Below are 27,682 nucleotides of genomic sequence, written 5' to 3' on the forward strand. Positions count from 1 at the left end.
AAGCTCAGAAAAAAACACCCTTATTAGCCTGTGCAGCTATCTCAAGGCAGAGTCCTGTTCCTCTCAGGGAAGGGCCTTGGCTGGCAAACAGAGTTACTGCTGAGGACTGCTGGATATGGTGCAAGTCGCTTTCCACCACGTTGTTTTTCAAAGTTTGCTCTACCAGAAAGCCTATCTGGACTGAATTCATGAAAGCCCAAATCACCCTTCCCTTGGAATTCCTATGCCTGCTTCTCCAACTAGTCCAATTATCTCCTAATTTCTCTTCTTCCTCTACTTATTTGGTTTTTCATATAGAATAGAATATTCATATATTTCCATCTTACTTTCTCCGAGAGACTGCTTAAAATTAAAAGTCCCCAAAGGGCAGGATCAGGTTTCTTTCAACACAGCATTCGGCTACAATGCTTTTGTGACATTTGGAGGTAATATAATAAAACATGTCAGAGCGCAGGGCCTTGGGCCAGTCATCCTAGGCTTAAATCTCAACACAGCCATTTACTAGTTGTGCTTTAAAGATGGGTCACAAATTCTGTGATACTCCTACACTCAGACATGGAATTAATGCCTCTCCCCTTGAGTGTGGGCTAGACTTAGTGACTTGTATCTAGCAAACAAAAGACACAAGGGACAGGACATGGATTTTGACATTAGGTTACAAAAAGACTACAGCTTCTGTGTTAGGTGTGTGCTCTCATTTTCTTGCTCTAGAATCACTCTCTCTGGAAGAAAGCCAGCTGTCATGTCATGAGGACACTCAAGCAGCTTATGGAGAGACCCACATGGCAAGAAACAGGCCTGCCAGCAACCACATGAGTGAGCTTAGAATCAGATCCTCCCCAAACAAGCCTTGAAATAACTGTACCCCGACCAACAGCTTGACTGTATGAGAGATCCTGGGCCAAAAGGACCCAGTGAAGCCACTCCAGGATTCCTGCCCACAGAAACTGTGAGATGATAGATGTGTATTGTGTTAAGCCATCAGAATTAGGGTAATTTGTAATGCAAAAATAGATAACTAACACATAATGAGTGAGTGACATAACCCAAGGTCCAATTTCCTCATCTGCAAAATGGGGATAATTATAGTTATGAAAATCCTATGAGACAACAAATATAAGTCACTTAGCCCAGTGGCTGGCACATGGTAAGTGCTCAGTAATTGAGATCTGCTGTTACCATTATTGTGGGGATTAGTATCATGTAGTTTAAAAGCCCAGGCTTTGAGTCACCCAGACCTGGATTCAAGTCTTCCCACTGCCACTTAAGAGCTGTAAAGCCCTGGGCAAGTCACTCAGTCTCACTCAATCTCACTGAATCTTGGTTTTCTCTGATCTTAAAGCCTCCAGAGTTGTAATAAAGACATAATAAGATAGTGGACATTATGTACGTAGGCTAGTAATGCAAAGAAGCTGCTCAGTAATCAGTAATTAAACAATTCTACTTGTATCATCATCAATACCTTCAGTGATGAAGACAAGGACAATGACCCAGGGAAGAAGATGCAAAGTACAAATTATTCTATGTGGTCAACAGAGGGTGTAAACCAGTTTTCCCCTGCAGTCATCTGAACTGGTTTCTGGATGTTCACTCTCACAGACAATTCGCATTTGACCTTGGAGACACAGCTTCTGTCAGCTCCTGCAGAAAGCTTTCCTTAACCCCTTACCCCTCTCTTTGCTCTCAGAGTGTTTTCCCTGTACCCCCGTGAGGGCATTTACTCACTTCATCGAAATTGTCCTTTCACAGCTGTTTCCCCTCCTCCTGGTCTGGGAGTCCTCTGGGGAAGAGATCAGTTCATATGAGCCTTCGTGACTCCAGTGCTTACCCCAGTGCCTGGCAATTAGTGATTTCTCTATGGAAGTATGTTGGATGACTGAATTAAAAAGTAATGAATTGGTTGGGCATGGTGGCTCAAGCCTGTAATCCCAGCACCTTGGGAGGCTGAGGAGGGTGGATCACCTGAGGTCAGGAGTTCGAGACCAGCCTGGCCAGTATAGTGAAACCCCATCTCTACTAAAAATACAAAAAGTTAGCCAGGCATGGTGGCAGGTGCCTATAATCCTAGCTACTTGGGAGGCTAAGGCAAGAGAATCACTTGAACCCGAGAGGTGGAAGTTGCAGTGAGCTGAGGTCATGCCATTGCTTTCCAGCCTGGGCAAAGAGAGCAAAACTCCATCTCAAAAAAAAAAAAAAAAAAATAGATCAACAAGACAGAAAATTAACAAGGATATCCAGGACTTGAACTCAGACCTGGAACAAGCAAACCTAATAGACATTTACAGAACTCTCCACCCCAAAGCCACAGAATATACATTCTTCTCAGCACCACATCACACCTACTCTAAAATTGACCACATAATTGGAAGTAAATCACTCCTCAGCAAATGCAAAAGAACAGAAACCATAACAAACAGTCTCTCAGACCACAGTGCAATCAAGTTAGAACTCAGAATTCAGAAACCAACCCAGAACCGCACAGCTTCATGGAAACTGAACAACTTTCTCCTGAATGTTGACTGGATAAACAATGAAATGAAGGCAGAAATAAAGATGTTCTTCGAAACCAATGAGAACGAAGACACCACATACAAGAATCTCTGGGACACATTTAAAGCAGTCTCTAGAAGAAAATATATAGCAATAGGTGCCCACATGAGAAGAAAGGAGAGATCTAAAATTGACACCCAATCATCAAAATTGAAAGAGCTAGAGGAGTAAGATCAAAAAAACTCAAAACCTAGCAGAAGACAAGAAATAACTAAGATCAGAGCAGAACTGAAGGAGCTAGAGACACAAAAAACTCTTCAAAAAATCAATAAATCCAGGAGCTGGTTTTTTGAAAAGATCAACAAAATAGACAGACCACTAGCCAGATTAATAAAAAAGAAAAGAGAGAATAATCAAATAGATGCAATAAAAAATGATAAAGGGGATATCACCACAGATTCCACAGAAATACAAACCATCATCAGAGATTAGTACAAACAACTCTATGCACGTAAACTAGGAAACCTGGAAGAAATGGATAAATTCCTGGACACTTGCATCCTCCCAAGCCTAAACCAGGAAGAAGTTGAAACCCTGAATAAACCAATAACAAAGTCTGAAGTTGAGGCAGCAATTAAGAGCCTACCACCCAAAAAAAGCCCAGGTCCAGATGGGTTCACAGCCGAATTCTACCAGACATACAAAGAGGAGCTGGTACCATTCCTTCTGAAACTATTCCAAACAATACAAAAAGAGGGAATCCTTCCCAAATCATTTTATGAGACCAACATCATCCTGATACCAAAATCCGGCAGAGACTCAGCAAGAAAAGAAAACTTCAGGCCAATATCCATGATGAACATAGATGCAAAAATCTTCGATAAAATACTGGCAAACCGATTGCAACAGCACATCAAAAAGCTTATCCATCATGATCAAGTAGGCATCATCCCAGGAATGCAAGGCTGGTTCAACATACGCAAGTCTATAAACGTAATTCACAACACAAACAGAACCAAAGACAAAAACCACATGATTATCTCAATTGATGCAGAGAAGGCCTTTGACAAAATTCGACAGCCCTTTATGCTAAAAAACCTCAATAAACTAGGTATTGACGGAACATATCTCAAAATAATAAAAGCTATTTATGACAAACCAACAGCCAATATCATACTGAATGGGCAAAAACTGGAAGCATTCCTTTGAAATCTGGCACTAGACAAGGATGCCCTCTCTTACCACTACTATTCAATATCTAATCAGGCAAGAAAAAGAAATAAAGGGTATTCAAATAGGAAAGGAGGAAGTAAAATTGTCTCTATTTGCAGACGACATGATTGTATATCTAGAAGACCCCATCGTCTCAGCCCAAAACCTCCTGAAACTGATAAGCAACATCAGCAAAGTCTCAGGATACAAAATCAATGTGCAAAAATCACAAGCATTCCTATACACCAATAACAGACTTAAAGAGAGTCAAATCAAGAATGAACTGCCATCCACAATTGCTACAAAGAGAATAAAATACCTAGGAATACAACTAACAAGGAACGTCAAGCACTTCTTCAAGGAGAACTACAAACCACTGCTCAATGAAATAAGAGAGGACACAACAGATGGAGAAACATTCCATGTTCATGGTTAGGAAGAATCAATATCGTGAAAATGGCCATACTGCCCAAAGTAATTTACAGATTCAACACTATCCCCATCAATCTACCAATGACCTTCTTCACAGAATGGAAAAAACCACCTTAAACTTCATATAGAACCAAAAGAGAGCCTGTATAGCCAAGTCAATTCTAAGCAAAAAGAACAAAGCGGGAGGCATCACACTACCAGACTTCAAACTATACTACAAGGCTACAGTAATAAAAACAGCATGGTACTGGTACCAAAACAGAGATATAGACCAATGGACAAAAGCCAAAATTAGACAAATGGGACCTAATCAAACTCCACAGCTTCTGCACAGCAAAAGAAACAGTCATTAGAGTGAATCGGCAACCAACAGAATGGGAAAAAATTTTTTCAGTCTACCCATCTGACAAAGGGCTGATATCCAGAATCTGCAAAGAACTAAAACAGATTTACAAGAAAAAAAACAAACAAGCGCATTCAAAAGTGGGCAAAGAATATGAACAGACACTTTACAAAGAAGACATACATGAGGCCAACAAACATATGAAAAAATGCTCATCATCACCAGTCATTAGAGAAATGCAAATCAAAACTACATTGAGATGCCATCTCACGCCAATTAGAATGGCTATCATTAAAAAATCTGGAGACAACAGATGCTGGAGAGGATGTGGAGAAATAGGAAGGCTTTTACACTGTTGGTGGGAGTGCAAATTAGTTCAACCATTGTGGAAGACAGTGTGGCGATTCCTCAAGGACCTAGAAATAGAAATTCCATTTGACTCAGGAATCCCATTACTGGATATATATCCAAAGGATTATAAATTGTTCTACTATAGGGACTCATGCACACGAATGTTCATTGCAGCACTGTTTACAATAGCAAAGACCTGGAACCAACCTAAATGCCCATCGATGATAGACTGGACAGGGAAAATGTGGCACATATACACCATGGAATATTATGCAGTCATCAAAAACGATGAGTTCGTGTCCTTTGTAGGGACATGGATGAACCTGGAAACCATCATTCTCAGCAAACTGACACAAGAACAGAAAATCAAACACCACATGTTCTTACTCATAGGTGAGTGTTGAACAATGAGAACACGTGGACACAGGGAGGGGAGCATCACACACTGGGGTCTGTCGCGGGGAAACAGGGGAGGGACAGCAGGGGTGGGGAGTTGGGGAGAGATAGCATGGGCAGAAATGCCAGATATAGGTGATGGGGAGGAAGGCAGCACATCACACTGCCATGTGTGTACCTATGCAACAATCTTGCATGTTCTTCACATGTACCCCAAAACCTAAAATGCAATTAAAAAAAGCAATGAATGAATGCATACATGATTGTTTATAGCTGGATTTTAGATTAAAAACAAAAAACAAAGAGACTTACAACCTTTTTAACCCCCAGGAATGACAACTGGATTCATTCAAATTTGGACTTGTTGGCTTGAATCAAACATTCTGGGGTCAACCTACATTAGTGATCAAAGGAGGATATAAAGTAGGTCATAAATCCTTACTAAATCCATGTGAAAACACAGGTATGAATGACGATAAGACCATCGGGAAAAAATGAGGGGTAATATAAATGGTCAGTGTTAAGTTTCTATGAGGTTATTTCTTCTTTAAAAATCTATTTCTTTAATTGAGGCCATGTGCCAAGGACACATATGAGTAATGCCTGCTGCCATGGAACCTACAATTGCGTGGAGGAGCTAAAACTCTAGAAGAGAGCCCTAAATGCCTGCCTGAAGCATCAGCCTGGGCTACTTGGTAATCTCCTGAAACTATAGTCCTTGTTGTTCAGAAAGCAATGAAGCCATCACCAACCTGACCTCTCCCCCATTAAACAATCTTTCTCATCAATCACGTTTCTATGTATCAGCAATAAACAATTAGAAATTGGAATTTCATAAGAAAAATTTACAATAGCATCTAAAACAATAAAATACCCAGGGATAAATCTAACAAAAGACACATAAGATCCATATACTGAAAACTATAAAACACTGATGAGATAAATTGAAGAAGATCTGCATAAATGGAGTTATACTGTGTTTGTGGATCTAAAGATTTAATATTATTAAGATGGCAGTTTCCACATTTGATCTAGAGATTCAATACCATTCCAATCAGAACCCCTACAAGCTTTTTTGTAGATAGCCAAGATGATTCTGAAAGTTAACGGAAATGCAAAGGACCTAGAATCACAAAACAACTTTGAAGAACAAAACTGGAGGACTCATACTACCTAATTTCAAGACTTACTAGAAAGCTAGTAATTGAGGCAACATGGTATTGGTGTAAAGGCAGACAAATAGATAAAATGGAACAGAAGAGAGTCCAGAAATAGACCAACACATATACAGTCAATTATTTATTTTTAAAAAGTAACAGAGAATCTTTCCAATAAACGGTGTGGAACAACTGGACATTCATATGAAAAACAAATGAAACTTAGGCCCTTACCTCATGCAACAACCATATTAAAAAAACACTTCGCGAAATGGATCCATAGACCTCAATGAAAAACCTAAAATTTCTAGAGGAAAGTATAGGAGAAAATCTATGACTTCAAATTAGGCAAAGATTTTTTAATATAGAACATAAAATAAACCACAACAGAAAAAAAATGGAAAAACTAAAAACTTCTTTACTTCCAAGTACAGCCACCATGGAAAACAGTACGGAACTTGCTCAGAAAAATAAAAATAGAACCACTCTATAATCCAGCAATCCCACTATTGGGTATATGTCCAAAGAAAATGAAATCAGTATGTCAGAGAGATATCTACTCTCACGTTCATTGCAGCATTAGTTGCAATAGCCAAGGAGTGGAATCAAGCTAAATGTCCATCAACAAATGAATACATAAAGAAACTGTGGTATATACATACATACTAGAACACTAGCCTTAAAAAAGAAGGAAATCCTATCATCTGCTACAATATGGATGAACCTGGAGGATATTACGTTAAGTGAAATAAGCAAAGCACAAAAGGCCAGATAACATACAGTCTCACTCATATGCGGGATCTAAAAAAGTTAAACTCATAGAAGCAGAGAATAGAATGGTGGTTACCAAGAGATAGGGGAAGGGGTTGGCTGGCAAGATGTTGATCAAAGGTCACAAAATTTCAATGAGATGGAAGAAATACATTCAAGAAATTTATAGTACAACATGGTGACTATAGTTAATAACAATGTATTATATTCTTGAAAATAGTTAAGAGAATAGATTTTAAGTGTTCTCACCATAAAAATATAAGTATATCAGGTAATACATATGTTAATTAGCTAAATTTAGCCATTCCCCAATGTATCTATATTTCAAAGCCTCATGTTGTACATGATAAATGCATATAATTTTTGTCAATTAAAAAATTAATTAGTTAAAAAAATTATCTTCCAAAGATCCTGCCAAGAAAATGAAAATATAAGGCACGGGTTGGGAGAAAATATTTGCACAATATATATCTTATTAAAGACTTGTATCCAGAATATATAAAGAATGTTTACAACTCAGTAAGAAAACAATAACACAATTTTTCAAATGGACAAAAGATTTTAACAGACACTTCACCAAAGAAGAAATATGGTTGGCAAATAAGCACATGAGAAAATCTCAGCATCATTAATGATTAGAGAAATGCATATTAAAACCACAGTGAGATACAACCATATATCTACCAGGATGGCTAAAATTGTTTAAAATAGATAATGCCAAGTAGTAGCAGGACTGCAGAATAACTAAAACTCATATATTGCTGGTGGAAATGCATAACAGTACAGTCATTTAAAAAAACAGTTTAGCAATTTCTTATAAAGTTAAACATATACTTACCATACAACCCAGCAATCCTACTCCTAGGTATTTACCCAAGAGAAATTAAAACATATGTCCACACAAAGATCTGTAAGTGAAATCACAGCAGCTTTATTTGTAACAGCCAAAAATGGACACCCAAATGTCCATCAACTGGTGAATGGATAAGTTATGGTTCATCCATACAATGGAATGTTACTTAGTGATAAAAAGGAATGAACTCCTGATACGTGCAACAACATGGATGAATCTCAAATGCATTATGGTAAGAAAAAGAAGCCAAGCTCAAAGGACTACATATAGCATGATTCCATTTGTATGATGCTCTAGAAACCGCAAAATCAGAGGTACAGAAATCAGATCAGTAGTTGTCGGAGGCTCAGGGTAGAAGAAGAGGACTGACTACAAAGCAGTACATGGAAACTTTCTGCAGTGATTAAAATATTCTGTCTTTTGACTAGGATGATGGTTATATGACTGTACATTTGTAAAAACTCATCACATTGTATCTCTAAAAAGTGTGAATTTTACTGCATATAAATTATTATACCTCAATTAATCTAAAAGAAAATAATCTCTTTAAATCACTACCACTTCCTGTTTCTCAGGAAGCAGTTTGGTGTAAAAGGAAAAGCATGGACTTTGGAGAGGGACAGACCAAACCCTAGCTCTGCACTTAGCCAGTATTTAACTGGGCAAGTTTCTTAACCTTCCTGAGTAATTTCAGTAAAGTGGGGATATGAGAGTACAGATCTATTACTGTGATAATTTAATTAGACAGTACACGACCTGATAATACCTAAGTGATCGTTTCCCTCAGCATACCTCATTCATTCCTCAAGTCCTCAGTGGGGATCTCCTCAATAATTTGAGTGCTCAAATTACAGTAATAAGAGTATAGTTTAAGAAGCAGGTTGAACAGTATAACCTTAAATCATTCAAGGATTATAGACAGGAGAACAATGAGACAAAGAGCAATAATGTCTTCTTTATTTCTTTAACAGATTCTAAGGAAGCCATGGTTCCAGTTGCCTGCAGAAGGCTAGGTGCCCAGAAATCTAAATGTTTTCATTCAGAAAATAAATGGTTCCTAAGGAGTAGGGATGACAGGAGGATGGCTTTGACCTCCTGAAACAAGGGGTAGAAGACTCTCAACTATAGATTCAGTCCCTGGGATGGAACAGGGGTGATGGTGGAGCAGCTCTCAGCATGCTTAGTCCAGGCTCAGGCACAAACTGGGCTTTAATTTTAAAACTATCTTTTTATGGGTATATGGGATAAGAGCTAGACATGGAGTCCCGAAAAGGAGAGGTCACTGGGTATGGTTTCTACACAAAAAAGCTGGGCCAGCGTTGAACCATTCCCTTAGCTCCAGAGTACACTCCTCAGGCAAAGATGTCATTCGTCTGATATCACAGAGGATGAGAACCACCATTTCCAAAGGGAAACGTCACAGACAGAAGACCAGCTGAAAACCCAGGGAAGTAAACAGGCTAAATAAAAAACAGTGCACTTAGAATCAACATTCTCAAGACGTGAAACTTTCGGAAATTTAGATCATGATAAAGATAGTGTTCAAACCAATGGGGGAAAAGGGAAATTAATGACTAAAATAACTTTGAGACAACTGGCTCCTCATTTGCACTGCAAATAAAACTGAATCCCTGCCCTCACTCCTTACACACACAAAAAAATTCTAAGTGCATTAAAGATTCAAATGTAAAACAAAAATTATAAAAGCACTTGAAGAAAACATGGAGACATTCTTTAAATAATTTCAGAGTAAAGAAAACATTTCTAAACATGACACAAAGTCCAAGCTATAAAGCAAAAGACAGATCAATTTGACTACTTGAAAATTGTGTTTTTTTGGACTAAACAATTATAAACAAGAGGCAAACTGCAAACTAAGAAAAAAACATATTTGAAATACATACATAAAAAGGCCTAACCTCTTTAATGTACAAAGAGCCTTTAAAAACTAAAAATAAGGCCAGGCACAGTGGTTCACACCTATAATCCCAGAATTTTAGGAGGCCAAGGTGGGTGGATTGCTTGAGTTCAGGAGTTCGAGACCAGCCTAGGCAACATGGTGAAAACTTGTCTCTACAAAAAAATTAAAAGAAAAAAATTAGCTGGGTGTGGTGACACACACCTGCAGTCCCGACTACTCGGGAGGCTGAGGTGGCAGGATCACTTGAGCTCAGGAGGTGGAAGCTGTAGTGAGCTGGGATCGCTCCACTGTATTTCAGCCTGGGTACAAGAGCAAGATTCTGCCTCAAAAAAATAAAAATAAAAAATAAAAACTATTAATAAAAAACATACAATCTAATAGGAAAAATGAGCAAGACCATGAACAGAGAATTCTCCAAACTAGAAATACAAATGTCAATAATCATATGAAACCAAGATTAATCTCATTCCCAATGAAAGAAATACAAACTAAAACAAGATACCACCTTTTAAAGGATACTTGACACAGAAATGTTTACAATACCAAAAAACAGGAATTACTGTAAAGCCCATCAGTAGAGGACTGTCCATGATACGTAATAATAGTGCATAAGTACAATCAAACACCATGTACCATTACAATTTAAATGCTGATTTCACCTATACTGATAATATTAAAAACAGTCTGTACTACATGGCTGCATGTGGGGAAAAACATTTCAATCTGTATAGCAATACACTGCATCTATTGTGAAAAAGTGCATAGAGACATGTCTGAAAGAAAATTTACAAAATAATAGCAGGTTTTTTCTACCCTAGGAGACATTTCAAGTGACTTTTACTTTTTTCAAAATTATACTATCTTTTCAATAATCTACAGTAAGCACATATGTCTATAATTAAAGAAAGCTAAGTTATTTTCATTTTGAAAAATACGAAGAATATGAACAAGTTTCAGTGCAATATTTCAACCAAATGAAACAAAAGGCATTAACCTGCAGTAAGACCAATGTCCAGCCAGACAAAGGCCTTGCCTTGCAGCTGTGCCTTCTTCTAACCTGTACTAGGCAGCATGAGACCGACAGGCAAGTATGCACTCTCAGGTTTACAAAGGTGAAGCCAGGTGCAGGATGGTATGGATTCAGAGAACAGGTTTGGAGAGTGATAAAGACTCAGTTCAAAAGCTCATTCTACCACATTAGCTGTGTTGACCTTGGGCAAGTCAATTAACTTCTCTGAACCTCAGTTTCCTCCTCCATAAAAGTAGGATAATAACTATCTCTACCTTATAGGGTTGTTGAAAAGATTAAATAAGATATGCAAGTGATACCCTCAGCATTCAATAAAGGTTAGCTGCTTGTATTATTATCTGGGACACTGAGACATTTGTTCACATTGCAACCAATATATTCCCCATGATCCAAGGTCATGGAGCAGAGAGGAAAGAAGGTCCTGCAAACCTCAGAGAATTCCAACACCTGATCTTGGAAAACAACATGCTTCTCTAGCCACTATGAAACCCTGGGAGAAGCAGGCAGGGAGGAGGGCAGCCAGCTGGAAAGAGGAGGAGGAGGATGAAGCAAGGGCCTAAATAATTTCCTGGTGCTGCCTACTGTGTCGTCCATGAGACAACATCACCCACTCCTCTCTGCCCGCCTTTCCTCCTGGGTTGACTGATTCCTTCCCCCAGACATCAGCATGTTAGACTCTTAGCATGACTACTTCGGCGCCAAGTCAGATAGGACTTCAGGAATCGGGTGGAGCATCCTTCATTCTGTAGATAAGGAGCCTGAGGGTCCGAGAGGAAAAGAGACTCACAGGGAACCAAAGCAGCCAGCATACACCATAAACTCTAGATCTCTAGATCTTGGGGTCCCCTCCTATGTCTTCCTTCCCTTTCCCTGACTGCTCCCTCACAAATGCTCATTTCCCCCATTTCCTTCCTCGGCTTCATGACCTGTCAAACTCCTCAATTTGACAGGTCTCTTTTCTCGGGACCCCTTTTCTCTTCTCTGGCATCCCTAATTGTCCTTTATGTCCTTCCCTGAAGTCGGGGAAAGAAACAGACTGGGACTGTTCTGACTCAAAGCATGGCCTAGAAAGAGGACCAGTATAGCCATCACTAAGTGAAACCAACATAGACATCCTTCTGCTTCCAACAGAAATAGAGCACAAGCCATGGTGTGAAATGAGAAGGCAGGGTGGGAGTGAAGGGGAGCTCTGAGTTATTCTCAAACCTCCCTGATGACACTGGAGGTTACCTTGAAACTCTTAGGAAAGGAAGGCCCCAGAAGAGAGAGGTACCAGCAGATCAAGAGGAACCAGCAGACTCCATCTCCTAGGTTGTAAATGCAACCAAGATGCAGGGCAGCCATGGGTGAGGAAAGACTTGGAGGCAGGAGTGGAAGGCCACTTTCCCAGGGCACAGTCCTGACTCTTGGCGATGATTGGGCTGGGGCTTACCTTGGGAAGGCTGACTGGAGTCCTGGGCTTGGTCCTTGGGTTCTTAATCAACAGCCTCTGATCCAGAGGAAGAAGATGGTATTTCATGGCCTCAATGAGGAAGTCTTTACAGGTGTTGTTATTCTTTATCAAAGCTTCTTCTTCAACCGTCTAGAGGTAACAATCCACAGGTGATCCTAGAGCAGAGCTCAGCCACATTTCCCAAGCTTTCTCCCTGGGCTCAGTCATTCCTGTACTCTCACACTCATTTATTTCTTCACCACATCATCTCAGACCCAAAGAGTTACAACTTACTGCTCACCTCCTGCATCTTAAGAGCACATGGGATAAGGGATCAAGCTCTGGCATTAGACCAGATCCACTACTTAACGTCTCTGATCCTCAGTTTCCTCATCTGTAAAATGGGCATATTAAAGGTATCTACAACCTCACCAGTTTTGTTTGTTTTGAGGCTTAAATGAGTTTATGCAAAACAAAAGACAAATAGCCATCCTGAAAGCCTCTAAACACATTTCTCCTGATTTGAATACATTGTAATGTTTAGGGCAAACAGACATCTGACAGGAGGAGTGAGGTGAAAGAGGAAAGGGTGTGGGAGCCATCCGCCAACCTTTGGAGGCATTGAGCAAATTAAGCTTGTCAAGGAGAAAGACTCATATCTATTGTCTTATAGTGAAGGTCTCAGGGCAGAAAATCTGCCAGTGAGGCTCTTTCTAACAGAGTAACAACATCAGAGCAGAAAAATTATCCTGCACAAAGTTCCACCTATTGACCTCACCTAGGACTCCATCTAAGTTGGAGCTGGGCTTCTTCACCTCTTATTCCATAGCTCAGGACCTAAGCAGGTACTCAGCAAATGTAAGCCTAAAGGTTTCACCAGCAAGACCAAGCATGAAGCCATTCTGGTGCTCTAACTCTCAACTCTCTACCTTCTGGCCCAGGTCAGATCACTGTGTGGCATATTTGGAATGGGTAGTGTGGTCTTCTGAGGCTGCTTTGTGTTGGGAAAGATCAATTCCATTCAACAGCTAACACTGATTGAATGTCTCCTAGTTGGGCAGCCCTGTGCTGGTCTCCAGAAGGAAAATGATGAACAAAACAAAATTTCTGACCCAGAAATTTCTGACCCTGAAGAATTCAAATCCAGTCAGAGAATGAGAAGGGCCTCCCACCTCAATTATCTCAGCCCTCAAGTCAGTGATGCATAAGTCCTGACTGAGCCTCTCCTGGGTCCCCGTCTGTCACTAGGTGTGAAAGCACAGCCAGGGCCATCACCTGCTGGGCAGCATTGGAGCTGGAAGGGAAAAAAAGGATTGGTGAGGGAAACCCTCTGTGTACCTCTGAGCACCTCCCTCCCCAGAGACAGTCCCCAGGAACTGTTTCCTCGGAAGGTTTTTTTTCCCCTCCCAGTAAGGAACTGAGCCAGCTTGAGACGAATCATAAACTTCTAGGGTCAGTTACAAAATAAAAAGGATGGGAGAGGATGTCTAAACAAGGTTGGAAGGAAAGAGAAATGCATGAGCAGCTATTTCTCTGGAAGAACTTACTCAGCTTGAATTAAAAGTTCTCCTGTAAAGTTAGTGCCTCACAGGTACAGAGTTTCAACTTGAGGGTGCTGAAAAAGGTTTTGAAATCTATATAGTCATGGTTGTACTGCATTGTGAATGTAATTAATGCCTCTAAATTGTACACTTAAAAATGGTTAAAGTAACAGAGTTTATGTTATATATATTTTATCACAATATATTATACATTTAATACAATATTTTTAAATGCTGAGTAAAAGCCTAATAAATGCTAGCTTTTGTGAAAGAAAAAAAAAAAACCTCCCCCAGAAGTCAGGCAGCGTTGGTGTAGGTCTGCCCAGGACTTTCCCTTCTTCCTCCTCCTCCCGATATCACCATGAGCCATCCCAGCAATTATACTCATTTGAAGTTTCCAAGTCAAATGAATGTTAATGAAACATCCTCTTCCACAGGTGTTCACTCTGGGAGGCCTGATAAAAGGCCTTTCTGAAAAAAGGGCAGAGGGCAGGAGAGTCCCACACAATATTTCTCATGCCCATTGCCTCTGACCCCCTTCTTTTCCAGATCTAAACTCTACTTTGGCATAATAATCCAAGAACCATTTCCTAATGGTGACGTTTGTTAAGTTTCAGTTGTGGATGCCTGGTGGAGTTTGTGACCAAGGGTCTCTAAGGCCCCTTTAGCTTCCTCTGGAACCCAGGTCCCCAGGCCGCCCACCCTCCCTGTAGAAGCGAGACTATGCTGGAGTCCAGATGCCTCCTCCACCTCCGGCCAGCTTCCCACAGGACAGTGGGAGGTTTGACAGACACTGGATGCTCAGGCCAGTTCACTCCCTCTGCTTAGGGGATCTTTTCTACAGGAAGGATATGCTACCACCAGGTGGCGGTGGTACCACCCAACGTAGCATGGATACTCCATTTAAGAGCTTGCAAGCCTATCCCTCAGCAGCTGAGAAGGCTGAGGTACAGCGTTTCAGGGAACATTTCACTGACCCCTCATATCTGCGATCAACAAGTGTCACCAGCAGAGGAGTTTACAAGTGCTCATGAGGATACTGTGTCACCTGCTACTAAGAATCACTGCAGTGGTCACGAAGACTACAAAGTAAGATCAGTAACATTCACTGAACACTGTGTTACAGCCCTTAAGTGGATTATCTCATTTTATCCCCAAGCAATCCTATAAAGGCAAGCGCCATTTTCACCAGATGAGAAAACTGAGGTTTAAAACAGTTAAGTATGTGACCAGTATTATATGGCTGGGGAGTAACAAGACCTGGGCTGCTGGGCTGCTAAACTGCCTCTTATCCTTGCATCACACCTTCCTTCCTTCTAGAGGCTTGGAGACAACTGAGGGCTAACCTGCTGTCTTGATGTTTTGTTTTGTTTATATATTTTCAGGTTTATTCTCTGCTTCTAAAGTGTCTAATGCCGTTTACTATATAAAATAAGTCATGTAATGAGTAAGCAGAAAAGAGCCTATCAATGGTGGCAGCTAGCTTGGTGAAGAACTACGTACTTCAGAGCCAGACTGACATGGATTTGAATCCTGAGCCTCCCTAAGGCTGGTGACCCCCAATAAATTCCAACCTCCATAAGCCTCAAGGCCTATATGAGTAAAAAAGGAGTTACAGTCTTTGCTTCTCAGGGTTGTTATAAGGATTAAGTGAAAAAACATATGGCACCATAAGAGAATCCCACAATTCTTAATTTTTCTTTCCTTTCCAGACGAAGTACAATCACTATGTATTCTAGGCACCTGGTTTTTACACTCTTGAATTTGGCTTCAAATTTCCTAAAACTAAGACAAAAAGGGAATATAGAAACATTGTGGACATGACCCTTCTTGCTTCGGCCCTCTACAACAAAGGCAGCTAACTTCCATGGATCATGTTATGCTGGGCTCCACGCTAAACATCTGACTTGCATACTCCACTCCTTTAGTGCCCACAACAACCCTGCGGGGCTCTACTATAATATCTGTTCTATGGAAGAAAAACTGAGGCTTAAAGAGGTTAAATAAAAATCTAAAACTAATAAGCAGTAGAGCAGAGACTGAAACCTAAGTGTCCTATTTTCAAGCCTATGCTCTTAAACTTTACAACACCTAACACTTAACCCAGTGGGTTGGTTCCCTCAGCACATACAGAAGACCCACTAAACCTCTCAACTGCTCCGTCCAGTCAGGATTGCCCACTGTTGTTCCTAAAGACCTGGATGAACCCAGAAGCGCTTGGTTCTTCATACAGTACTCACCTGAACTAGGTAGTCCCTAGGTAAGAGAGGGAGTCGGACATGTTCCATCAGCTTTGCCATGTGCTCTAAGCGGGTTTCTTTCTCATAATTGATCCATGAAATCACAGCTTCAAACACCTATAAAGAAAAGCAACATGAGCAACTTCAGTAAAGAGACAAAAGTTTTCAAACAACCCTCAATCTGTAAAAAAAAAAAAAAAAAAAGGAGAAAAAGTTACAAGTTATCCACAAGGGTGTTTAATTAATCTGAGACTCAATATTTAAAATAAAAACAGAAAGGGTTTGTTTACTTGCTGGCTTCAGAAAGCAATCACACACACACACTCTCTACACACACATACACACACACAAGGACAAACCTGCTATCCCAAATGTAGAATCATCATGGTTCATTCTAAAATAAAAACCAGTTCCAATAGTTATTTAAGGGTAGAAATACAGAGCAGTAACTGTGAACCAAATGTATAGAGGCTGCCTAGGAAGATCAGACCCTGGGGGCAATGTCGTCATCCCCCAGGCCTACCTTTCCTCACTTATGTCCCAAGTAAAGTTAATGCAGAATAAAAACAAGAAGAATGCCCTCTGCCCAAAGCTGGCTGTGATGGTCAATGTGACACTGAATGACAAGGAATGGCAAACATTTCTCCTTGAGGAGAGATTTCATTTCTATGCAAATCAAAACTGGAGGGTTTGGAACCAAAAAGACAGACCTATACTTTGGATGTTCGCTCTACTCAGGGATAAGTCCAAATTTGAACTCTGTGCCACCAGACACACACACACAGAGAAAATTCAGTGTTGGTGGGGCCATGGGAAAACCAGCAATGTCTGTTAAAATTACATTAATATGTTTTTTAAGGGGGGAGGGAAGTATTGGCATTCTCAATCAAAATTTTAAATGTGCATACTCATTGACTTTAAAATGCCACTTCTGGAGCTCTAACCTATACTCACATCAGTGTAAGAGAATAGAATATGTGCTGCAAGATGTTAGCTGCAGCATGGTTGTAACGGGATAAAAATATAAAACTACCTAAAGTCCACTAATGGGCTTTAGGAGAAATTATTAAAGGAGTATCCATACCATTAGATACAGTTATCCCTCAGTACCCTTGGGGCACTGTTTTGGTTTTGTTTTTGTTTTTAAAACAGAGTCTTGTTCTGTCTCCCAGGCTGGAGTGCAATGACACAATCTTGGCTCACTGCAACCTCTGCCTCCCAGGTTCAAGTGATTCTCCTGTCTCAGCCTCCCTAGTAGCTGGGATTACAGGTGTGCACCACCATGACTAGCTAATTTTTGTATTTTTAGTAGAGACGGGATTTCACCATGTTGGCCAGGCTGGTCTCGATCTCCTGACCTCAGGTGATCCACCTGCCTCGGCCTCCCAAAGTGCTGGGATTACAGGTGTGAGCCACCTCACCTGGCCCCAGGGCACTGGTTCTACAACCACCCACAGATACCAACATCTGCCAATGCCCAAGTCCTTTATAAAAATTAGCATATAACCTCTGTACATCCTCCCATATACTTTAAAACATCCTCCCATACACTTATATATATATTTAAAGTATATAAATAATATAATTTAAATAATTATAGAAGATTACTTATAATACCTAACATAATGCCCATACATCACTTCATGCAAGTGGATTCAGTGTAGTACTTAGTGTTGCAGCAAACTCAAATTTTGCTTTTTGGAACTTTGTGGAATTTTTTTCTTCTGAATATTTTCTTAGTTGAATCCATGGATATGGAACCCATGGATACAGAGTGCCAACTCTATTTTCAGCTATTAAAAGACTAAAGCAAAACATCTTTTTAAACCTGATTAAAGAAGACATCTCAAAAGGGCACAGAGCCAGCTGGATGGGGCTTTCAATGCCAATATTTGGGACAATTTAAATATCAAAGAGAATAATGAAGAAATCAGATCAGTGCTGCTTTGAGAGGAAGCAGGGTCAGGGAATGACTGAAAAAGGTTCAAAGGAAACTTTTTGTGGTTTAGGGTGTGCATTACATGCGCATATACGTTTGTCAAAACTAATAAAATTGTCCATTTAATATCCATATATCTGAATATATGGGGTTACACCTGTAATCCCAGCACTTTGGGAAGCCAAAGTGGAGGCCCAGGAGTTTGAGACCAGCCTGAGAAACTCAACAAGACCCCATCTCTACCAAAAAAAAAAATCAGTCAGGCATAGTGGCACGTGTCAGTAGTCCCAGCTGCTTGAGAGGCTAAGGTGGGAATATAGTCTTAATTTTTTTTTTTAATTATAATATGGCCAAGCATGGTGGCTCACATCTATAATCCCAGCATTTTGGGAGGCCAAGACAGGCAGATCGCTTGAGCCCAGGAATTCAGCCTGGGCAACATGGCAAAACCCTATCTCTACAAAATACAAAAATCAGCCAGGCATGGTGAGCATGCCTATAGTCCCACCTACTAGGGAGGCTAAGGGGAGAGGACTGCTTGAGCCTGGGAGGTCAAGGCTACAGTGTGCCATGAGTGTACCACTGCACTCCAACCTGGGTGATGAAGTGAGACCCTGTCTCAAAAAATAATAATAATAATTTTTAAAATGTAATCCATGAACCCATACGGATACTAAAAAAGTAGAAGAAGGTCTCTTTCTTATATGGATACTAAAATAGTGTAAGAAGTTCTCTTCTTTCCAAGAAAAAAAAATGCCTCGTAAAAGGAATAATGGAATTAGAAAAATTCCATTTTTGCAATACCACCAATGTAATAACTGATTGAGCAAAGATCACCAATAGATGCTAAAATCAAAAGTTGTTAAAGGCCAGGTGCAGTGGCTCACACCTGTAATCCCAGCACTTTGGGAAGCCAGGGTGGGAGCCCAGGAGTTTGAAACCAGCCTGAGAAACTTAGCAAGATCCCATCTCTATAAAAAAAAAAAAAAAAAGAAAATCAGTCAGGCATAGTGGCACGTGTCTGTAGTCCCAGCTGCTTGAGGGACTGAGGCAGGAAGATCACTTGAGCCCAGGAGGTTGAAGCTGCAGTGAGCTGTAACCACGCTACTGCACTCCAGCCTGGGCAACACAGCAAGAGCCTATCTTTAAAAAAAAAAAAAAAAGACAGAATCACGCAACAGATTACATATTACTTACATGGAGGGAAAAAATATCCTCAAATAGAGAGATCTGATAGACAATACCTTAAACAAAGGACCAAATTTAACACCACCAATAAGAGGACAAACTTATATTCCTGATTGTGATTTAATTGAAAACACATAGTGTCTCCTAAGTACTATTCTTCCTAAAATATTAATATTTAACCTGAATCTTATGGTGAGGAAACAATCAGACAGCTCTATGTTTGCCACATTCTACAAGATGATTTGCCTGAATTTTCAAAACTGTTAATATCATGGAAGACAAAAAAAGGTAGGAAGACAGTTCTAGATTAGGGAGATTTATAGACAAGGCAACTAAATGCAGTGCATAAACCTTAATTAAATTATGGCTGTAAAAGAAATTGCCATAAATGGCTTTTGGGGGGCTATTAAGAAAATGTGAATATCCACTATCTGTTAGATAATATTGCTAGATCAATATTAAATTTCATTGGTATAATTGGATTTATGGCTAGAAAAGAGAATTTCCTTGTTCCTAAGAAATACATGCTATAATATTTAGGGGTGAAGTGTCATAATGTCTGCAATGTATTGTCAAATGATTCAGCAAAATGAAAGAGTAAATCTAGAGAGATAAAGTAAATGAAACAAAGTATTAATGGTCAGTCTAGGTAAAGATGACGTGAATGTTCATTCTTACAAACTTATAATAGGTTTTTAGTTTTTCAGAATAAGAAGTGGAAGGGAGACGAAAAGCAATTCTAAGGGAAAAAACTACAACAAAATTTACAGCATAGCAGGAAGCTGAAATGAAAGCTTTATCTGCAAGGGGGAAAAAAGTATTCTGATTTTTCTTAACCTAAGTACATTTTTTGTGTGTTGATATGTTAATGATGCTTTGCCCTAAAACACTTGCCACTGTTGCCTAATTATATACTTAAGTGGGGCTGGAAATAACTTGAATTTGGCAAGCAAAGAAAAGAGAAGGGGGAAGGGGAAGGGGAAGGGAAAGGGAAAGGAAGGGAGCACAACACTATGTGCAGTTTGCTCCTATTTCTATATAAAATAAACTATTTATGTACAAACATAAGCACATACACCATAGAAATCCTCATCTAGCTCATTTTTTATTAGGAGCTCTCATGGAGCTATGTCCCTCACCCTCATAGCATTGTTTGAACGATTATGTTTCTTCCACTAGCCCTTAAGATCCATGAGAGACCTTGTCTTATTTGCTGACAAACTGAAATACTTTTAAAATGAATGAATGGAAAATGAGTTCAGAATAAGCATGGAAGGAGATGTGTGGAAGCTGCCCAGGCTGGAGCAGACAGCAGGGCTGGGGAAGAGGGAGTTGGAATCTTGGCGGGTAAGGCAGAGTCAAAGGCAAATAAAGTCTGCCTTTGCTGCGTTAGGTGATGGGCGGACAACCCCATTCTGCCCTGCATGTGGTTGGTTAGCCACACCTCTTTCTAGTCCACTTTACCAGACTGTGAGCCTATGCAGGGTGAGAAGTGTACCAGCTCTATCTCTGCACACCATTCCCCAATGCTGCCTAGCACAACACAAGGTAATTGACTGGCAAAGCTTTGCTGAAGAATAAACTACAAGTCCTTGAGTGGATAGCATTTATCGATCACATTCTTCCCCATCAACCAGCTTAATTTTTGTTATAAAAACAAAAAAGCAAGCTGAGTCTACCAAAGTCGATATTTAACCTTATCTTTATTTTTGGCTTGACTTGTTTAACTTGTTCCGCTTAGTTGCACTGTTTACCTACTCAGCTGTGAAAGCTACAGCATTCAGCAACAACACTGACCTTCTCAGCAGCTAGAGAAGGCCACATATTTTTTTCATTTGGACTTCATGCTTGAAAATAAACAAGCAAATAAACTTCCAACTTGCTTTAGCTCCCAATGTACCTAATATCTTTCCCAATAACCCTTCCCATCAAGGGACTCTCCATAAACACCACCTCCCTGAGTTATCAAGATAACCCAATGAGTAGATACTCTTATGCCTTATTAAATGACTTGCCCAAGTCCCAGAACTAAAAAGAAGCAGAGTCAGCTATGCTTGGTTACATACAAAACCAACTTCAGTGCTCTTGCTCTAAACGCATTATTCTTAGGTGACTCTCAAATGTCTAATAGATCTAATAACAGTGGGGTTGCAAACTGCTGCCCACAGGCCAAATCCAGCCTGCCACCTGTTTTGGTAAATAAAATTATGTTGGAGGACAGCCACATTCATCATTTACGTATTGTCTGTGGCTGCTTTCACATTACAGTAGCAGAGATGAGAAGTCATGACACACAAAGCCTAACATATTTACTATCTGGCCTTTCCTGGAAAAAGTTTGTCAACCCCCAGTCTATAAAATCTAAGCAGAGACTACAGATTCCATTACAGGACGGGGTGATATCTACTTAGATACTACATTTTGTGATGAAATAATCAGCTGCTCTTAGGCACACTTAGGGTTTCACTTTTAAAACAAAGAAATAGCCCCATTTCCTCACTGATTAATGTCCTAGAACCAATTTCTTGCATGCTACAAGACTGTCATGTGGAAAGAAGCTGGAGAAAATCAGATTCCATAGCTCCCAGCTCACCACACTTCAGATGTAAGCACAAGTCTTGGCCAGAGAACACCAGATGAATCCAGTCCTTCCACTCCGCCCCTCTGGACAGACAGGCGGCCAAGCCAGGCTGGACTTCCACGCCCCAAGGAAAATGAGGAGTCCTGGGGCACTTTTCCCTGCTTTCAAAATGTGTTTTGAAGATCAAGGAGGACTCAAGTTAAAAAGGCTGGGCACTGACTTGGTCAGGGGAGAAGTTCAATTGGGAGCAATTCTTAGCAAAACATAGGAAGAAGGAAAATAAGCTAATTTTGACAATATCAGGGGGGAAAAAAAAACAACTAGGTTCCTGTACATGGACCTGATTGTCATTTGATCCGAGAAGGAGTAACTTTATCAATACCAACAAACACAGGCATTTTACACATATGATCTAATTTAATCCACCAAAAATCTCTATAAAGAAGGTGTCACTGCTTACATTTTACAGAAGAGGAAACAGCCTCCGAGAGGTTAGCAAGCTGTACAAGGTCTAGTGCCAGGAAGTAGTAGATCTGATGTGAACTCACCTCTAACTCCAAAAACTCATGTTCAAACATTACTCAATTTGCATCTGAGAGACACAATTAATTTTAAAAACCTGGGCAGACTGTTGAGTTGGGAAACTAAGTTCCTAAACTGATAATCCTAATTACAATCCTCCACACCCTCCTAGGACATCTCCCCTGGGTATCCTTATTCCTTTCCCGGGGATTGAGGCAATAGCGTTTACCAAATCCCTGCCATGCTTTTAAATAAAGAAGATAGGCCGGGTGTGGTGGCTCATGCCTATAATCCCAGCACTTTGGGAGGCCGAAGCAGGTGGATCACCAGAGGTCAAGAGATCAAGACCACCCTGGCCAACATGGTGAAACCTGTCTCTACTAAAAATACAAAAATTAGCTGGGTGTGGTGGCGCGCACCTGTAATCCCAGCTACCTGGGAGACTGAGGCAGGAGAATTGCTTGAACCTGGGAGGTGGAGGTTGCAGTGAGCTGAGATCATGCCACTGCACTCCAGCCTGGGTGACAGAGCAAGACTTCAGCTCAAAAAAATTAATTAACTAATTAATTAAGAAGATAGTGCTTCTAGACACAAGAATGATTCTGTCGGATCCCTGTTTTTGTTTCTTAAATGAAAGCTCAACAAGTTGTATTAACCATACTCTCACTTCATTGTCACACCCAACACCAGGGACAACTGGGAGCAGTGGTGTGCTGCAATTAGAGCTCATTGTGCATATCTCTTCCTAACTCCACGTTTAGTGACATTACACTGGTAGTTGAAGTGAGCCTTGATGGAAATATTTACACCATGGAAATCAGCAAACAAATCAACAAATAAATCAGGGCTTTTGAAATGTTTTTTTAGAGAGCCAGTTGTTAAACATTTACCAACACACTGCTGACAGAGTGGTGTCCTGGTCTGAAGGCTCCCTAGAAACCTACCCAGTTGAATTCATCTTTCTGACCGTACCATCACCATTTCACACAACACTTAAAAGCGCTTTCTTGTAGTTGCTTCATTTTAGATTCACAAGGACCCTGTGAAACTGCCAGTCATTTGCAAAAGGAGAAAGTAAGGCAGAGAGAAACGAAGTAGTTTGCCTGACACTACCCAGCAAATTGGTGAGAAGACAGCAATTACAACCACTGATTTCAGTCTACACTTTCCCAGCACACTGCACATCTCCTTCATACCACATCTCTCACTTTGTAGCAATATATTTATTTGTGCACATATTTGATAAAATATCTCTTCTCTATGTCATTATAAGTTCTGCGAAGGGAGGTATCTTGTTTTTATCTGTTTGCCGATATCTCTCCTGTGACTGATATGCTATCTGCCACACAGAGAAGTATTTCTTAATAGAATGAATAAATTAATGAAAGCATGAATGAATGTATGTATGGTTCTTTTCCTACAGCAGCACACTGCCAGATATCTGACTTCGGATAACCAAAAATCATGAAAAAATTAAAACAGTATGATCACTTGGCCTGGAAATTGTTCTTCAGTTTTCTATCACTGCCTACAGCCAGTAAAAAAGATTTTCACTAAGAGTCCAGAAAGAATAAGGAAAGGACTGAAGCATAATGGTTTGATAGAAACGCCTACAAGCTGAGAGACTTCAGTGGCACTAATCCTAACCACGAGTGCAGGATGACATAGGGATGGAGAATGTCTGCCAGTCAATATGGTGGACTGAGCTGCTTTGGAAGGAATCGTTCCCTGAAGCTCCAAACATGTGAAAATAATGTATTACGATAAAGAAAAGATTTGAGCCATATGTGAAAGCAAGAAGAAAATGTCTGAGTGTTTTAAATAAGAAGGAATTCAAGCCAGGCAGCTGAACGAAAGTTGAAGCCAAAATGTCTCACAGAGACAATTCAGATATGAGCTTTAATTGAAGACTGGTGTCCCATTGGGTAGGGTGTCTGGGCCACAGGCTATTGTGAATAGTTTTGCCCCAGCTGTAAAATTAAGACTAAATGAACTCTGCTCATCTGCTATGAGTAAGGGGAAGGAAGCTTGCCATCTCCTGTGGGCTGAGGAATGCAGTGAGGAGGGAGGCAAACAAGAGGGGAAAGATAGGGAGTAAAATCTACATCTTCAAGAAACCCAAACCCTAGGCTCATGCCACATACAAATGTAGAGTTTGAACTGACATCGTTCAGGTAGTATAGGAAATACATAAGACAAAATCCAATACAAAAACTGTTTCCTAAACCAGTAAACCTGCCCTATAGGGTCCACAGCCCAGGGCAACCTAGATTCCCAGGATATGACACCCTCTGAACATGAAGTCACAATCAAAAATTATAAATCACCAAGGAAATGAATTACAGAAAGACATATCAAAGATGCAAAAAATAGTAGAATATCTGGGATAACCAATGAGAGGTGACTTAAAGACTCTTCTCCATAATGTGTTCCTAAGGATACAAGATGCAGGAGATATTCTGTAGTAAAGGGCTCAGGGGCCAAATGAGCCCAAGAAACACATCATACTGTATTCCCAAATACCCCTTAAAGGTTCGCAAAGCTCATATAAAAGCTCTGACAAGTCCTGTAGTTAAGAAACCTGGTTACTTTGTTCAGCTAGTGTCTCCTAAATGTATCTAACCTGAGAACGCTTTAAAAAAAAAAAAAAACTCAAACACCTGTAAACATCTTGTAATACTGTGTCTTTATGGACACATTTAGGCAAATACTGACCTCAAGAAGAAAGTTCTCACTCCTTAAATCTCTTCACAGACTCCTACCCCATACCCACCCTTATCTCCCACCATACCCCATTGAAGATCCTTGGTTCTTGTCACAGAGGTTACTTTTCTCCCCAAGTGCAAGCTATTCCAAACTTCCAAGTCTTTAGTAGGAATAGTCCTACTATTCTTCCAATTTAAATGGCTTTCCAAAATTCTACTCTCATTCTCCAAAGTCTAGCTCAAAGATTCTCTTTTCCATGATGTCATTCCTATCCAACAACCTGGAATAAAATATTTCAGGGTGCTTTCCTTGAACTACAATTATAAGCAATTATTTCTCTTGGACAAATACTATGGACACATGTTTTCAGTCTGTCTTCCTACCAGACTATGAGCCCCTGAATAGTAATTAGCTGTCACTCATCTCTGTACCCTTCATAGGGGTAGGGGTGCATTAATAAAGAGCAGGGCTTGGGAGGCAGACACATGCAGCTTCACATTGTGGCACTATCTACTCTTAATGAGCTGTGTCACCTCTCTGAGCCTTAGTTTCTTACTCTGCAAAATGAAGACAATAATCTCTGCCTTGCAAGTTGTAAGAATTAGAAATAATGTCCTGAATGTCATGCTGAACAGGAAAAATCAGACGCAAAAGTACACACACACCATTATTCTATTTATATAAACTTCCAAAACGGGTGAAACTCATCTAAGTGAGAAGCCAAGAAGGTAGATGCCCTTCCCAGGGTAGGGAGTAGTAACTGGAAGGGGGATCTGGGGTTTCTTTATCTGGATGCTAGTTATGTGGGTGTTTTACTTTGTAAAAAGTTTAATTGTATACTTTATTTGTTTGCTTCTCCATGAACTTACTTCAGTACAAACTTTATGTTTTAAAAATAATAATAATAATGTGTGAAATGTACCCGGAGAACCCTGGTTGGTCATGGTAGATTTAGGGCATGGTGCTGTGGTATTCTGTGCATAGGTGGTTATTGAATTGCACTGTCCAAAGGAGAACTGTAAAAAGAGTAATGCAAGGTAGGGCATTAATAGATCACTGCTTGTAGGCTGAGAAGCTGGAAACTCTAAATGATAACCTCAGAGTAAAGCAGGGCTGCCAACAGCTTGGCCTAGGCAGCAGGGTACACCTGCTCAGTCACCTGGCAATCCCTCCACAGCAATCACACAAGCCTAGCCCACCAGCTGAGGCCCTCCAGCCTCCCTCCCACACCACCTGGCTGGAGAAGCAAGGAATTCAGACAGAAGGACATGCAACACCAATGATCCTAGGAGATAAGGGCCCAGTTCCTCCCAAGAAATAAGATATTAGAATTTGGCCCCTAAAATGCAGTTTGAGGAGACAACAGCACATTTTAAAATGTGATAATGCAAAAAGAAAATAACCTATAGTTCTTATTCCAGAACATACTTCACACTAATTTTTTAAAGAGACTTAATAAATTTCTTCCTAACCAGTATCTAAAATATATGTCATTTCCCTGTTAAGACTCACTCAGAGGTGTCTCTGAAGAGCCTCAACAGTGTTTCATAAGAAGGTATGGGACCTTGAGATGGAGAAATATATTTACCAGATAGGAAAGCAAAGATTCAATGAAGTTCAGTAACTTGCTAGGCCCCACAGCAATTCAAGGGCAAAACTGCACTGGAACTCAGGAGTCGTATCTCTTTCCTTAAAGTGGATTTCTCCCAGAAGGTTGTTTACCCTGCCCCTGGGTCACTGGGTCACTGAGGATGTTCATTGCCAGACCTGAACTTTGTGTCTCAAAGGGAAATATAATAAACATGCTGTCAGTTCACAGGCTTAGCCCTGACCCCTCAACACCCACCATGTGGGAGAATCAGATGCCTTGGAGGGACTTGCTTTATCTTTTTGGTTCTGTCCTCAGGATAGGGGAATGTGTAGTAGATGCACCTGACAGCAATAACTTAAGCATGAGAATGACTCTACAGTCTAAGAAGAACCTGTTTTCAGTGTTCCAAGCTAAGGAATAAAGAACCTGGAGATTCATTCCTTACCTATGAGGAACATCTGTACCCCAGCCCATCCTGGGACATGCAGGGGATTGAGGCCCTTTGTTTTGTGCTAAATGAAGGTTACCGGGTGAAGGTCACTAGCAGGAGGGTGCTAAGTGAAGATGCTATATAAACTGAATGCATTTTACAAGCAGTTGCAATTCCCTGTCCAGCCTGCCACCACTGGACAGCCCTGTATGTAAATGCCCTCAATAAACCCTATGTCTCGTTCGCTGCCTCTAGGTCTCTCCTTCCACCTCTTGAACATAGTGCCATCCCTACTGAAGTCAACAGGGGTCCAGCGTGACATGAGGAAGGGGAAGGTCCTACCCAATGAACTAGTGTTTTTGTGTGACTCCTATCACATCCATTTGACCTCTCTCAAATAATAGGAATTCTAAAATAAAAAACACATGAAGGAAAAACAAGAGCAAAAAGGGCAAGGATCCACGCCCTCCCCTGCCCTCGAATTCCCTTATCTGTCCATACTTTCTGGAAAAATGTTAAAATTATTCCCATAACTTCAACTGGCTCAGGGCGGAGT

At 40.4% G+C, this 27,682-nt stretch overlaps 1 protein-coding gene across 6 annotated transcripts in view; it reads right to left on the reverse strand.

The window, feature by feature from the left end:
* Nucleotides 1-27,682, reverse strand: part of KLHL3 (kelch like family member 3) — a 139,450-nt gene that overhangs the window by 33,908 nt on the left and 77,860 nt on the right. For all 6 annotated transcript variants that reach the window (XM_021664933.2, XM_021664931.2, XM_012435621.2 and 3 more), the window contains 2 exons: nucleotides 16,170-16,286; nucleotides 12,389-12,538 (listed from right to left, as the gene is read on the reverse strand). In XM_021664933.2, the coding sequence (XP_021520608.1) occupies nucleotides 12,389-12,538; nucleotides 16,170-16,286 (267 nt within the window). The remainder of the gene's footprint in view (nucleotides 1-12,388; nucleotides 12,539-16,169; nucleotides 16,287-27,682) is intronic.

Source organism: Aotus nancymaae, unplaced genomic scaffold (genome assembly GCF_030222135.1).
Source record: "Aotus nancymaae isolate 86718 unplaced genomic scaffold, 86718_ANA_hifiasm-v0.15.2.pri h1tg000064l_1, whole genome shotgun sequence".
NCBI lineage: Eukaryota > Metazoa > Chordata > Mammalia > Primates > Aotidae > Aotus > Aotus nancymaae.